This window comes from Podarcis erhardii, assembly GCF_964252035.2.
Source record: "Podarcis erhardii genome assembly, chromosome: 3".
Classification (NCBI taxonomy): domain Eukaryota; kingdom Metazoa; phylum Chordata; class Lepidosauria; order Squamata; family Lacertidae; genus Podarcis; species Podarcis erhardii.
Genome location: NC_138507.1, coordinates 50,468,798 through 50,484,837, shown reverse-complemented (window position 1 = coordinate 50,484,837; position 16,040 = coordinate 50,468,798). Strand labels below are relative to the sequence as shown.

At 40.7% G+C, this 16,040-nt stretch overlaps 2 protein-coding genes across 7 annotated transcripts in view; one reads left to right on the top strand and one right to left on the bottom strand.

Annotated features, from left to right (window-relative positions):
* Nucleotides 1-16,040, bottom strand: part of CRYBG1 (crystallin beta-gamma domain containing 1) — a 100,582-nt gene that overhangs the window by 7,514 nt on the left and 77,028 nt on the right. For both annotated transcript variants that reach the window (XM_081856678.1, XM_081856679.1), the window contains 10 exons: nt 15,521-15,647; nt 14,996-15,031; nt 12,504-12,661; nt 11,478-11,604; nt 10,103-10,248; nt 7,838-7,964; nt 7,661-7,693; nt 6,480-6,592; nt 5,779-5,908; nt 2,346-2,485 (listed from right to left, as the gene is read on the bottom strand). In XM_081856678.1, coding sequence (XP_081712804.1) covers nt 2,346-2,485; nt 5,779-5,908; nt 6,480-6,592; nt 7,661-7,693; nt 7,838-7,964; nt 10,103-10,248; nt 11,478-11,604; nt 12,504-12,661; nt 14,996-15,031; nt 15,521-15,647 — 1,137 coding nt within the window. The remainder of the gene's footprint in view (nt 1-2,345; nt 2,486-5,778; nt 5,909-6,479; nt 6,593-7,660; nt 7,694-7,837; nt 7,965-10,102; nt 10,249-11,477; nt 11,605-12,503; nt 12,662-14,995; nt 15,032-15,520; nt 15,648-16,040) is intronic.
* The window catches only part of RTN4IP1 (reticulon 4 interacting protein 1), a 112,534-nt gene that overhangs the window by 77,118 nt on the left and 19,376 nt on the right, over nt 1-16,040 (top strand). The gene's annotated exons all lie outside the window — the stretch shown is intronic.

The window sequence follows — 16,040 nt, the reverse complement described above, 5'->3', positions numbered from 1 at the left end:
GCTGAGGAGAAACAACCTTTTAAAAATATTTACTGCGGTAGTATTGCATACTAGTGTCTCTTCTCACCCTGCTCACCACTTCTGCCAGCCCATTGTTGGGCCCTCCGTTTTACACTTCACCAACCCCCCTTCCCCCTTTTTTACACCCTGTTGCCAGCTGTGGGGAGGAAACCAAAGGAGAAAGTCCTTTCCCCCCTTTGTTGTCATCCTCTCTGCTACTGTGAGGAGTATGCTATGTGAATAGGAGAGAAAACGTTAGAAAGCAGACTTCCTTCTTCCTCTTGCATGGAATGTGGGGTGGGGATGAAAGCTGCTTTCTCCTTCTCTCCAGAGGAATAAGCAGGACAGGCCCGAGCCTCCTGCTCTGCTGCCATCTCTCCCCGCACCCCCCAATCTTGGCCTCCTACCTAGCTAACACTGAAACAGCATCGTTGATTTGAGGTGTACAGCAACAGCAGAGCAGGACAGTTGCTGGGAAGCTGCTCTGGTCTGACCTGGCTATTCTCCTGTGGCCCATCTGGGCCTCCCAACCCCCATGCATATTGCCAGGGCTGCCTGCTCATTTGCCTGCCTATTCTGTTGTCACACTGCACTTTGCATGGCTGCCCAACACAGCATGGTGACATTTTTACAATTACATACGACAGTATATATATATCTTGCTTAAGCAGCAGATCTACTATTATTATGCCTCATGAAAACCAGTGAGAGTTGCCTCTAAGTGAATACGTTTAGGTGGGTGGCTTTATGACTGTATTGCACAGAACAGTGGTGTATGTTTGAGCCCAATAAAACCATCATAATAGCCAAAGGCCTAATAAAAAGCAGGAAATGTCACTGTGAAAGCTGAGATGGGTTCAAGTCTGTCCTTTGCTCAAGCCACCCGAAGCTTGTAAAGTAACTAACAAACTGATCCACAGACATTAATTTACAGGGTTTTGTTTTTTAATCAAAAAATTATGCAGTAACACTTGACTAATCCATGATTAATGATCCAATGCTAACTGGGATATGAAGCCAGGGGATGAAGTGGCCCTGTGAATTTTATATATGAAATTTATATATAACTGAGTGAACTGAGCACCCTATCCCACCCCTTTTTCCGTTTTTCTAGCCTCTGCTTGCAAGCAGACCTTGCCAACATCTCCCTACCCTACAGTCTTGGAGTAGGCCTTAGCTTGGAAAGGGAAACCACGGAAACTTGGCTTTGTTTCACTGTTTGGGACAAATTATGGATAAATGTTACGTCACCACTAGGCCCAAGGCAACTAACCATTTTTTTAAAAAAAAACATGCAGGTACCTGAATTTTCACCTGGAATGAGTTTTCTGGCAATTCTGTTAAACATGGTGTATTTAGATAATGTCCTGCTACATAAACCACTACTGAAAACTTGACAGAGTAACAAGCCTGAGTTCATCCTCGCTTCAGTTAAGACAGCCTAAAATACCCAGGTTCAAATTCTTACAGCAGGGGTGAGGACAGTGTTCAAAACTTCCATTGTTCTAGGTGCATTTTGCAACTGAGAAATCCATAAGCGTGAGCAATTTCTGAGCTCTGGACGCAGTACTGCACCTAAGATTTCAGATTAAAACTACAGAGTGGAAGGAAAGGAAGACTTTTTTCTGCCTCCCCATTTCTAGCTACTCTGAGAAGAATGGAGAAGAGACCCTTTAAAAAATATTAGGGGGTGGGCAGGGGAAGGACTAGATCATGTAAAAAATGAACATAGAATTTTAGCTGCGGTTCATTCATTTTCAGCTTTGTATTCTTGTTATAAAAAAGTGTGCCTAGACATTCTGTTGTTGCGCCCATAACCTCGGTTTCAGGTGCCATCATATCTCAGTTTCTAACACTGGGTGAGGAGCCTCAGGCCCAGGACCCAAATGTGAACCCCAGGCCTTTCTGCCTGGTCCTTGGTATTCTTCAGAGGCCACACCTCTCACTAGCCACACTTTGCACTGTCCTTGTGTTTTTGTCTGGCTGGAATGCATCCTTGAACTGTATGATGCCTCTTGATTGCACAAAGAGTGCACCAACGCCTGACTTTGGTGTGTAGCCCAGTATACAAAGGTAAGAGTCAGAGTCATTGCTCTTCTTACTTATGCCTTTGGTCCCCTTGCTGCTGAGATCTGGTCTCTGGAAGGTTCCATAGAAGGGAATGTGGTCCTTGGACTGAAAAATAGTCCCTATCCCTGCCTTAGAGACAGGAACATCTTTTTAAAAGACAGTGTATCTACAAAATTCCACTTAACAGTGCAACCCTGTACATGTATACTTAAAAGTAAGCCTCACTTAGTTCATTCTACAAATAACAAATCCCTCACTTCAGAAAGTGAACTTACATGCCACCGTGGACATCTATTGAAGCCACATGACGGTTGTAGCCAAGGAACTGGAGATTTAAGACCTCGGTAGTAAATTCCATTTTCTTTCCGTTGAAGTCTTCCTTTTCAAAAAGGGCTATGGTTGGCTCAGAAAGTTCCTGTTTTAAAAGAGAAGGTTGTTTATTTCTTGTACATCTGATGTTTACTAATGTGCTGGACAGTTGCGAGATGTTCATCAAGCACTATACACCACTTAAATCTGGGTCATCCCCTACCTCAGTGCTGCATTACACTGCTATTACCTTAGCTAAAACTGTAATGTTACAGCAACTTGCCTTTGAACAATTCTCCAACGGAGGAATGGTTGGGGAGGTTAGTTCAGTAATACTGTACTGTAAACCATGGCATCTGGAAAGGCTTCAAGTCCTCAGTTCAAGCTAAATAACTTATCTAACACAGCTATCTTTTCAGAGAAATGAAAAACAAGTCCTCTGGTCTGGAACTGACTAGGTGGCAAGTCTGTATAAAAGGCATTACTCATGAAAAAGTTATTCCAAGTGTGGGATGAAAACTGGAAAGAGAAGCAAGGTGATGACTTACAGCCACACCTTCCATTCTTGGCTGGCATCTTCATGAGTCAGCAACAGCTAAAATTGCAGAACTTTTCCTACAGCTATATGGATGTGCTGCAAATCTGTAATTCTTTACAAAGTAAGAACTCTAAACTCTGCTACTCAGGATTTCATATATAACACTTATTTTATGCACTTATTCCATGCATAAGAGTTACTAATTTATAATTCTAGACAAGGTACAGATAAAGTCAAGGTGTATTCATGGGCCTTACTGTCATACAAAATGTTTCAAACGTACTTATGGCATTTCTGCTAAGGCTTAGATTGGTGAGGACCATATGGTTTGTAGGAAAGGATTTGGAGTTGGCATAGAAATCCCTTTGCAGCATTAAAATTATTGAATGAGAGAAATAATACTGTATTTACTCGAATGTAATGCACACCTTTTTTGGCCAAATTACTTCACAAAAATTTGGGTATACATGGTTTTGAAAATTGAGATAGGCATTAGATTCAATGGCACATTAGATTCAAATAAATACAGTATATGCTTTAAGAAAAAATTATAGTGAAATGACAGGGGTGTGACAAAAATACTTAAATAGTCTCAAACTGAGTAGGAGAACTTGGGCAACAATTCTTAGAATTACAATTCTTATATAAACCAGCTGAGATAGAACAATTCAGCTGGCCTGATGAAGAGGCCTTCGGCAGCTGACATATGAGAAAAATGAAGAGCCAAAGGCAGTTGATTTCTTAGCGCAGCCGATGAAATGGTCCTGCTTTCCTTCTGTGTCTCTGGTGCAGCTTGATGGAATGGGCGCTACTAGGTGACAGTTGAGGAAAAGCCAAAGGCAGCTGGCTTCTCAGCAGAGCCCATGAACATCTGAGTAAAACAGCCTTCCAAGTCTGTGCAATTATCTTGTTTATATATAACCAAGATATAAATTAGATTCCAGGCATGCTGTTTAGTGATACTGTTTTAGTATGTTAGCACAACCTGCAAATCTTCAAGGTGTTTATTGATGTGAAAAGGCAGGTGCCTTGCCATTTGTTTGTTTTGTTAACAGAACTTTCAAAGAAAACATTTACTTAGCACCAACAGCTTCTTTCAGTGCAAATTAACAACTACCAAATTGCTAAATACATAGCTTTGCTTTGCGGTTGAATCTGTTGTGCCTAAAATTGACGACTACTACTAGACAAATGTAGAGCAGGTAATTTATGGGCTTTGGGCCTTCATGGTCAATTAAATGAATACTGTGGATATATTAAGAAGTAAGCACTTCTAGTACATTTTTTTCTAGTGCTGCTATGAATTTTTATCTTGAGAAAAACAAGCGTGGAGTATGAAATACTCATTGAAACTTTCCCAAATACTTTGTCTTATTCATTTCATGGCACTTTATACCCACTCCCTGTGTGATTCTAGCCAACCAGGGATTATAAACTAACAATATGACATCATGGTATTATGTAGCCACTCAGATTTGATTATGTACCATTAGCAATAAGGGCAAATAAGGCAGCATTGACCTCCCTGGGAAGCTGGGACAATTGAGCATTCCTGTCTTCTTGTGCTGCATAGTACAGCAAGAGAGCAGGAATCAGCCAACTCAATTGGCAATATTGTCCTACTGCAACCTCTGTGAACATTTTGCTCACTAATTTCCTCCTTCAAGAATTTTATTTCATGAAAATTACCTCCCTCCTCCCCCCAGAAACTCATCCTCTACTTTATATCAACAGATGTATGTGAAGGGGCGGGGCCATCAAGACAGCTGACCTGATTGTAAATGTAGGCAGGCTGAAAGGGAAATGTTGAGGAGAGGGGAGGTTGAGGAAGACATTCTGGTGTACAATGGCTGTGTAAAAGGCAGCCATCAGAAGGCAAAAAAGCATTAATGCTGGCTGGAAGTGAGAAAGGACTAAGGATTTAAGGACAGATAAAGGAGTGCAAGTATAAAGGAAGGTGGGAGGGAATATAATTTAGAGAATATTAAAGAATTGAGAAAAGGCCAGGGGAAGCAGAAAGGACTCAAGTTATACAAAGTGGAGGAGGGCTGGGCACAAAATGCTCTATGTTGCTTAGGATTAATTTGGATGCGTTTAAAAAGAGCCAGCAAGAAAAACTTTGTGATGGGTAGAATCCTGATATCTCTCAAAAGTGAGGGATTCACCACGTACCATCTGAAGTAAGAATATGTTCTGGGAATCTAAGGGTTCTCATTATAAGGGAAAACTTTACAAGGTAAATAAAATTTTAAGCAGAGGCATCTCTCATGTATGATTTAGCTGAGATTTCTGCATTGCAAGGGTTGGACTAGATGACCCTTGCAAGACCCTCCAACTCTATGATTCTATAGCTCTATGATTCTATGAAATAAATGTAGCTGCCCTGACATATTTACTCTGGCCCTCAACTAATGGAGGGAATTTTTGCTTTAGTTGATTAATCTTCTAATTGAATTAATTCATGTTTGCAGCCTGATCTTTCTGAAGTCACAGAATCAACCCTGAAAAATAGTTTAGCAAAGATTTAACTGCTGGATTATTCTTTGAACTGCTTTTTTACTAATCATGAGCTACCCTAGGAATATGTACTGAAGGGTGGGATACAAAATTTGTTACATAAACCAACAATTAATGGTAGGATTTTGCAATATCTAAAAATACGGATAACCATGCAGGTTGTTCCATGCTAATTTGCTGTCAGCTCCATAGAGCTACAATATATGCTTCCTTTCCCCCAAATAAACTATTTAGCAGCATATTTTTAGGTCAATTTTTGTTTCTATAACTTAGTCATAAGAACTTAGCTCAGTAATGAGGCAATTTCAGCTTGCAATGGCTATCCAACTCTTTGTAAAACTTACAATATTTACAACTTTTAAGGACTTCAAGCATGTTTTGGGTAGGCAACCCATTGCAGACAGATTTGGATAGTCTCCTTCTTCTAACACATACTGATTTCCAGAGAAATTTTCTTCATCATATGCAATCCAACTGCAAAAAAGAAGAAAATGGCAATGTTAAATTCTTGCTTTGTGGTTAATTTCCAGTTTTCTTAATTGTTAGTTTTGTTAATTGCCATTTCAACCCAAGCTCTGTGTAGCTTGAAAGCCTGCTGCCCGAGTGCTCAGTCAGATGTAGCATTATTCTGCATCAATAAAGAATAAGAATATTCCATTAATGGGCTTTTAAAAATACATGTTTCCTTACTGATATGTTTAAGAGACTTAGCATCATGCAGTGCAGGATCAACATGTTCTTGTGCGATGTTATTCAGAATGAGCAGAGACATGCATTCTAAAGGGTGGGGAAATAATCATGAAGGCAAAAAATGTGCATTCAAATCCCTTCCACTACACTTTTGAATACACAAGTGTATCCTTAGTTGCTCCCTTACATTTTTAGACAGATTTTACTATTAAGAACAAAAACCTTGATTCCACTAATCCCAAATGGGAAGATGCATCCACCCTGAGCCTATTCAGTGTTACTCAGATGGTTTGTATCTGTTGCAAACTCATAAGCTTGCTTGCTTGGGAGTTCAATGATGCAATTTCGTACTCACCTGCCAGATAATACTTTTGAAGACATAGCATGGAATGTCTCCTCGATCTCTGAAGTATCTTTCTCAAATACTTGACAGTTACCCTGGAACTCTGGTTCCGAAAATAGCTGGACCTTTAAAGACAAAGCAGGTCACGTTAAACACTAAACTTTGTGCTCAGGACAATTCCAACATAGTGAGTGTCAGAAAAGACCTGCAGAAATAAATGAATTTAACTAATGCACTTAACTGGGTATCACCCCATGTTGTTAAACAGATAATTCTGATAACATTTTAATTATGAATACAAGCAAAACATTTTTAAACTAAAATAAAAATGTATGTAATGTACATTTATGTAAGACGTATTTCCAAACTATTTTACAAAGATGACTTTGTAGTAGAATTTGACAGTCAATTCTTGATTCCATTTGCTGACCTGGAAGTGAAACTTTATTCTAAGATAGACAAACTGTCTTTCCCCTTATTGTTACGGCTCCACTGGCAACAGTATCTTTTGATCTGATGTGTTCTTGCCACAGTGAAGAATGAAAAGACAGGCTAGAGCTTGAACAGACTGAATGTTGGTTCAACTTGAAAGCAGTGAGATTTTTCAATCTTAATGAGATCCCATTCCTGAGCTTGGTACTTCAGACAAAGGTGGGAACTCACTCTTATAGTCATATTGAGCTTCTGAAGCAGAGCGCTCCCATGCTTCCAAGTGCCTTGGAACTCAGCCAACATCAGGCAAGATCCCTCTCAAGAGTCAGGGGATGAGCAGGGCTGATGGTGACTGCACATTTTGGCCAGTAGCTAAGGCTCACCAAAATTTGTGGGCTTTTGCCCATTGCCAAAACCAATATTATCCTTCCATGTGTTGGCCAGGTCTGCATGATACCATGTTGAGAAGCACCCTGGGAAGATTGAAAAGTCCTTTCGCAAAAAAGCCTGAGTATTTTAGGAAACCCTGAGCATCATCTGCAAATACATTTGTTCTTGTATTAAAAGGACCAGGACATTTGCATTAGATACACATTTTCTCTCAAGCATCTGTCAAAACTTGACAAGGACTCAGTCTGCCTCCTCCCAGGGTACTGATTCCACTTTGTGAATCTCTCTGCCTACAGCCTCTCTACTCGTCTTTTTTATGTTATCTCAATTCAGCTTGCTATATTTGCTATGTAAAAGCTTGGAAGCTTTACCTTAAATTTCCCCGTATGATCACTCATGTTGTCCTAAGATAAATGGAAGGAAAAAGAGACAAATATGACGCCAGAAATATACATTATACAGAAAGAATATTGATTAATGAAATACGGAGCAAGCTAGCTTGGCAGGAAATAAAATAAAACCCAGCAGAACAAACAAACAAACCTTACCAAAATTATGGGTTGAACTGAAGAGATCTTACAACTTTTAGCTCCCCATGTACCATAGTTGGGGTATAGTCCTTTATCAAGGATATACTGCTCTCCTGTAAAGTCAGGATTTTCATACGCCACCCACCTGTGGGGGGGAAATCATGATTTATGCTCTAATTAATTGATGCATTGTATTTTTAAAAAACAATTAAATCAAACATTTAATTATGAATCTTGTAGGAAATGACTGACATTAAGTAAGCTGTACTCAATGTACTTAGCGTCATATAAAAATAATATATTTGCAAACACAGCAAGGATTTTATAAAGTCATCAGAATGAAACGTTATATTGTTTGCCTCTAATAATACAGCTCAAAACACCCAAATTACAGTTCAAAACACCCAAAATATATTAAGCAACATTATGATGGGGGAAAGGTAAAAATGGTAAAGCATGACATCATTACTCTGAAAGTAAGGCAATTTTCTTAAGTCCGGTTCAGGTAGTTATATTTAGCATAGCCCAATGAATAAATCTAGTTTGCTAACAACTTAAGAGATATATGTACCATTGTCTAATTTCACACTGGGCTAGTAATGTGAGCGAGCAAGGTTTGTTATTGGTATGAGCGTTCGTGTGCATGCACACTTCTTCAGATACACTGAAATAGAAGTCACCAGACCCTTATATATAGTGAGAGGGTGGGGAGAGGTATTACTCAGAAGGGTGGTGGGAATGGGTGATTGGCTGATAGGTGTGGTAAACCTGTTGACGACTGTACGACTGACGACTGCAATTGGTCTTTTTCCTGTTGGTCTCTAAGGTGCTACTGGAAGGATTTTTTTTTAATTCACTATTCATAGTTCGTTTCTGTCCGAAGAAGCAAGATTTTAGGTTTCTTAGTTCAAGACATGGATAATAAACTCTAGTAAAGCAAAGCTGCATTTCAGTAAAATTATACCAGGCATATGAAGCATGCCTAGCATGAAAGCACTGTATGTTTTGCCCATTGAAGTGCCACATTTTAAAAGTTTACCATTTCCTTTTATTCTGACTCATGTTTAACAGATCCATCAACACACTGTTGATTAATCATTTGAGGCATGTGCCTTAAGCACACACCCAACATGCTCTGTAAACTGCTTAGTCAAAGTGACGGAGGGATGATGTTAACCATGAAGATCAAACTGAAATGGGACATGTTTATACTTGAACATCACATGCAATAGAAATTTTGAAAATAAAGCAGGCTTGGCCAGTCTCTTGGACAAATAAATGTATCAGGCTTCTAGTGCTGCAAACACTAAGGCTATGCTGCAAATGTTCAGGTCTGAAAATCCACACAAATTATGTTTGTTTACTCATTCTCTATGGGATCTCCATGAAAATGAGTTGAGTGATTGGTGCTACCCATGTGCCAATTATTCCAGAAAAGGAAGATGCAGAACTAGGTTTTGCCTTCTTGTTAGTGCTGATATGCAACTACCCTGGTTGGTACACCCAAAGGAATCCTGTATATATATTCATAAAAACTGCTGTGGGAAGCAGGAAAAAACATGTTGCACAAAGAAGCCATAAACTGTGAAAAAATACCAGATCTCACTTGAGACATAACTCCCAGAACTATATGGCAGCCAAAGATAAAAATGTAATGGAAGAAAGGAACTCAAATTCCTCTGTTCCTTCAAGGAAGGCTAGCTGGATTCAATTATTTATCCCTCAGGAATGTGCATCATGACAGTTCACTCGTGCCCTCTCTTCTAAAATTGGATTATTATCCTGCTTTGTTAACTGACATTAAACGAGTTCCATGGTATAGACATAGTAAGTAACTGTTGCTCAATACAAACCAGGATCCCTGCACCAAAGCTGGTATGTGAAAGGATGGGTGTCACATACCCTCAACTTCATAAACCATGGCTTGCCAAGACTGTCTTGAACTAGTACACTCTCAATGCATGTTCTGATGAAAATATCTGTTTAGTAGTACTCAATTACTCAATTAGGAGCAACAGACACACGACCATAGGTGCCGGATGAAGATTGCTATGTTGCTCTCATTTCATACACCTAATCTAGAAGACTAATCTGCATGGTAGGAACAGTACAGATTATCCTTTCTGCAACACAACGCTAAAACAGCTATAACAACAGGAAACACATACAAAGACAACAAAGAAGTAATGCCAAGTTACTGATTCAGGCCTCTTTTCCTTGTACTTATCTCTTTACAGCAAATTAACCATTTAAAATGAAAATGAAGCTACACATCTGACTTACACTCCACTTAACACATTTATGGATTGAGTCCTTAGTCCATAGCCAGTATCCTTTAAATGGGAAACAATTCCTGAAACGCTTATATTGGAACCTTTAGTCCCAAAGTCTTTTTCAGCATACATTATCATGTGAGGTTGCATAAAACTCTGTGGAAAGAAAGAAAACAACAGAAAGCCATCAAGGCAAAAGAAATACAGTCTCTGTGATAGAAGACTATAACTCTAAGCAGGTGTTTTGGGTGCATTAAGGTTTCCCATCCCTGCCCTACACTGTAAAAGACATACTTCCTCTGAAGTCCACTCCAAAACTCAAAAGATTTATTTAAATTGGAAGGAGAAAAGATGCCTTGCATAGTTAAAACAATATGCGGTGACAGGGGAAAGAAGTGGCCTTGCAGAATTGGTGCTCCACATCTTTAAATTGCAAGGGCAGATGCCAGCTTAAACTTTAAAGCACTTTAAATATGGGTATACACTGAAGTGTGTATCAAAGCACTGATGCAGTTTCTTGTAAGCATTGCACTGCTTCTGTCTTCAACCTGCTGGTTCCATTTAACAACAGACAACACTAGGCTGGAACTGTTGTCCTGTGTTCAGAGTTATGTTGATGAATACAGGCCAGCTTTAATGTGAGAACAGAAATAAAGGAAGTCCAAATGAAAGCACTCTGTACTCAGTCAAGCTGAGCCAAGCAAGGCCACAAATAACCATGCTGCTCTTTCCCAGATTACTTCCTGGCCTTCAGATTAGAGGCTGACTTGCTCTTGTTCCTCCCCTTAGCCACCAGGATGGGTGCCTGCCTACTTTTCTCCTCCTCCAGAGAAAACAAGAGAGGTTGAAATCCCTGGCACTCCTCCCTCTTCTCTGATCCACCCTGTCTTCCTCCTTTCTCTGGCATCTGCTGCTGTAGCTATATAGCTGTTTCCTGGCATTGGGCAGGCTGACAATGTTTGCCCAAACTTGCACATTATCAGGCAGCAGCCCCAGGAAAGCTTCTACTATACAGTCTAGTCAAGAAGCAGTTCTTTCAATGGAATACATACTCGAAAACACATTCAAACCAACATCTCCTTTGTATGCATGCCTGTACATTCCATATTTGGATGCACGTCCAAATTAGGCCTGCTGTTTGGGATCCACCAGGTTTCTGTTTCCCTCCCTCTTTCACACAGACCCACCCACCCCACATACTGGATATGGGGGAGCATGGGAGGGGATTGAATGGAATTTTATGAGAAGGGCAAAATGTCTTCCCACTCTCAATTCCCACCCCCCATGCAAACAAAGACAGTGGGATGAAGCAAAACAGAGCGAACCATAAACGTTATTACATGTTTTCCTAAGACTACACTTGTTTTCATCATTTTTAAACTTACCCCTAGAACAGGCCTGAGCGACTGCACCTGCTCATCATAACCACCCCAGTCCATCCATTCCTGGTATTCTCCTTCTTCCAGCAAATACTGATGCCCTGCAAACTCTGGCTTCTCATAAGCAACCCAACTAAAAAGGGTAAACAATTTTTTTGAAAAAGTAGTAGTATAACGTGTAAACAAAATAATGTATGTACAAAACATGTGATCTTATTGCATTAACAGCAAAAAAATAATGAGATGAACAGCAAAAATGATAATTAAAATAAATTATTATAAAAACTGCAAATGAAATAAGGGACAGGACCCACAATTTCAGTGGGAGATCTTTAAACACATGACCAATTTAGCCACATTTAATCCGATTTAATACCTAACATTTTAACAAAAGAATGTGGGAAAGAACTATGTGGACCAACAGTGCAATCTTATACATGCCTATTCAGAAATAAGCCATTTTGTGTTAAGGGGGCTTACTCCCAGGATAAGCAGGTATGCTGTTACAGCAGTAACAAACTAAAGTCAGATACATCTTCCAGAAGTCAAGCAACATTTCTAAAATTAAGCATCATGTGGCATTTATATTTACATATGCTGCAATCCTTACCTACTGATCTCAGAAGGATTGCATTATACATCACAGTATCAACACAGCATTAAGAAAGTTTGCTAGCTAATGTTTCAACACTTTGCAAGAGTAAATTAATGGGGACAAAAGAACATCTTATCACAAACATGCATATCACATAAGTAGTATGGCTGCTTCATACACTCTGGAAATTAGCAGGTATCATATATGAAGTGACCATTGTGTTTCCTGTAATGTAATAGAACCACAACCCTCCTTCCTCTGTCTGTCTGTCTCATTGTGCATACATGCTGCAGGACCCTAGACTCATTCATTATGATCCTTCATAGGAGGTATATGCTGTGGACATGGACAGTCCAGTCAACTTCTTGTTACACAATACAGTCTCTACACTATAGTAGCTACCTGCTGAAAAGTCACCTGCTCCAGGCAATACTTACATTCCTCCCTTCACTTTTATGGATCCTATTGATGTGAGTGTTCCTGTTTCCAGCTCTGCTGATTCTTCTTTTTCATTTCCTTCCACAGCAAGAGCTACTAATTCTGAATCAAGCTCTACATGTTTTCCTTCAAAGAATGGCTTTTCGTAAATAATGACCTTTAGCAAAAGGAGGGAGATGGTAAATAACATTTAATATTGTGCCTTTTTCAAGACCTCAATATGCTTTCACATGTATTATCTAACATCACAATCCTAGTCATTGCCTATTCATAGAATCATAGAATCATAGAATCATAGAGTTGGAAGAGACCACAAGGGCTATCGAGTCCAACCCCCTGCCAAGCAGGAAACACCATCAGAGTACTCCTGACATATGGTCGTCAAGCCTCTTTTTAAAGACCTCCAAAGAAGGAGACTCCACCACACTCCTTGGCAGCAAATTCCACTGTCGAACAGCTCTCACTGTCAGGAAGTTCCTCCTAATGTTTAGGTGGAATCTTCTTTCTTGTAGTTTGGAACCATTGCTCCGTGTCCGCTTCTCTGGAGCAGCAGAAAACAACCTTTCTCCCTCCTCTATGTGACATCCTTTTATATATTTGAACATGGCTATCATATCACCCCTTAACCTCCTCTTCTCCAGGCTAAACATGCCCAGCTCCCTTAGTCGTTCCTCATAAGGCATCGTTTCCAGGCCTTTGACCATTTTGGTTGCCCTCCTCTGGACACGTTCCAGTTTGTCAGTGTCCTTCTTGAACTGTGGTGCCCAGAACTGGACACAGTACTCCAGGTGAGGTCTGACCAGAGCAGAATACAGTGGCACTATTACTTCCCTTGATCTAGATGCTATACTCCTATTGATGCAGCCCAGAATTGCATTGACTTTTTTAGCTGCCGCGTCACACTGTTGGCTCATGTCAAGTTTGTGGTCAACCAAGACTCCTAGATCCTTTTCACATGTACTGCTCTCAAGCCAGGTGTCACCCATCTTGTATTTGTGCCTCTTATTTTTTTTGCCCAAGTGCAATACTTTACATTTCTCCCTGTTAAAATTCATTTTGTTTGTTTGGGCCCAGTTCTCTAATCTGTCAAGGTCATTTTGAAGTGTGATCCTGTCCTCTGGGGTGTTAGGCACCCCTCCCAGTTTGGTGTCATCTGCAAATTTGATCAGGATGCCCTTGAGTCCATCATCCAAGTCGTTGATAAAGATGTTGAATAAGACCGGGCCCAAGACAGAACCCTGTGGCACCCCACTAGTCACTCTTCTCCAGGATGAAGAGGAACCATTGATGAGCACCCTTTGGGTTCGGTCAGTTAGCCAGTTACAAATCCACTGAGTGGTAGCATAGTCAAGTCCGCATTTTACCAGCTTCTTTACAAGAATATCATGGGGCACCTTGTCAAATGCCTTGCTGAAATCAGAAGTTAACCTTACTGAATACAGCAAGGCTTACCTCCAAGTAAGTAGGATTTCAGCCTTAGTATTCTTTATACATTATTTAAATTAGGACTTTAAAAAAAAATCAATACCATTGCTACATAAGATAGACGTTTCTCATCGCCCACTCCTAGGCTCAGGCAAATCCCCTTCCGTAAGAGATTCAACTGATAACCCCATTTAAGCAGCAGTCAGATCCAGACTTAGGATGCAACACAAACCCCCTTATGCTGGGCTGTGTGGGTTTGTACTGAGCAGAAGTGACCTGTGCCTGCTGGCTGCCAAATATGCAGTAGAACGCTCACAGGTTTCCTTCAGATGGGAGGAGGCAGAGCTGAGATGATTGGGATCTGCTGGAATCTGAGCCAGTCTCATAGATGGCAACATTGGGTCCAGCCTAGAACTGGCACTGGGATCAGGCCTGGTGCCTGACCACCACCACCACCTTCCACTATTGACATGAGTGACCAGGATGTGGCGGAGGCTTCATTGCTCCACAGCATCCTGGCAGCAACTGTAAGAAGTTGGACTGACCTGCCAAGTCATGTGTACAAGAGAGAATACCAACTGAAATCAATCTGACCAAAGTTACTTGTGACTTATGTACCATTGATTTTAATAAATGTACTCTAAGCATGACTGAATCCAGAAAGCTTTTTTAAGGGGAGAATGACTGATAAAGCAGTAAGCTTGTTACTTACACCAGAAAGAGAGTACAACAACATTAGTATACAGTGGTACCTTGTTTTGAGTCGGCCTCGTCGAGCGTCCATTTCGTCAAACGTCCGCAGCAAAGCCAGAAGTATCAGAAGGGGTTACTTCTGGGTATGCCGCTCACGCATGCACAGAAACGCTAAATCACGCATGCGCAGAAGTGCAAACTGCTCTGCTTGTGTGTGCAGAGCGGCACTTTATCATGCGTCCTTTTCATCTAGAGTCTGGGGCTGCAGAACGGATCCCGGTCGCAAAACAAGGTACAACTGTATATAGCTCAATGGATACACGTTTATCATCACACTTTATTATATAGGAAATTCATATTACAATATTTTTACCTTTGGGCTTTCAGGAAATTCAACTTTGCGTCCACCCTGCAAATATTGAAGGGGCAGGGAAGAAAGGTAATTGAAATGTCATTGAATTTAAATTTTGTTAAAGAAGTTAAAAGCATGATTCAACGGCTATTATTCACTTTCTAAAGTCTGAAAGTTAAATGTGCCATCTGTTGGAATAAAAATAAAAATGCTCCTTTTAAATTCAGCCAAATTAGATTTAAAAACAACAAAAAACTCATTAAATACAAGGCAGCTATTAAAAGATTTCAATTACAAGAAACAGTTCAAGATGGAAGCAGCCTGCCTTGCTCACAGGCTTCCTATAGGCATCTAGTTGGCCACTATGACCACAAAATGCTGGGCTAGATGGGCCATTGGCCTGATGCAGCAGGCCGCCTATTACACTCTGAAGTATGCAAAAATGTAACAAAGGTTTCTTTCCTCCAATGGAAGAAGCCCTTTTATGGGACACTATAAAGTTACAGCTGTTTTACCATCCCTGTAGTCTTCATATCATTATCTTACCATTTTCAAGAGCCTCATGGACCTAATATATGCTTCTTTCTTGTCCCAAAAGGATAGATTAGGATATTCTCCAGGTTCCAGCATTAAAGGGATTCCCTGGAAACCAGGTTCTTCATAAAGTAGCCATCTACAAATTGAAAACAACAAGGGAAAAAAGGTCCAGACAATGCTGCGATAAAACATGATGCTATTTGTCAGGGGTTCAGGAGCAGAGACACAGGAGAAGGAGCAAATGGAGAGTGAGGAGGAGGAATACGAGGGGGGTGTAGGCAGTGACAGTGGTCAGAGAGATTCCACGAGTCTCTCCAGCGAATCGGAAGATTCACAGAGAGGAGCGCCGATGGCCAGGGCAAGGGGGGTGCCAAGGGGGAAACCCCAGAAGGAAGGGGCCAGCGGGGACTCCCTGAGCAGCAGCTGGAAATCAGGACCAGCGTCCCCACCAGAGCGTAGTGGGGGGGAGGAGTCCCAGGCATCGGGACCAGTCTTCCCACCACCAGAGGGAGGAGATGAGTCAGGATTG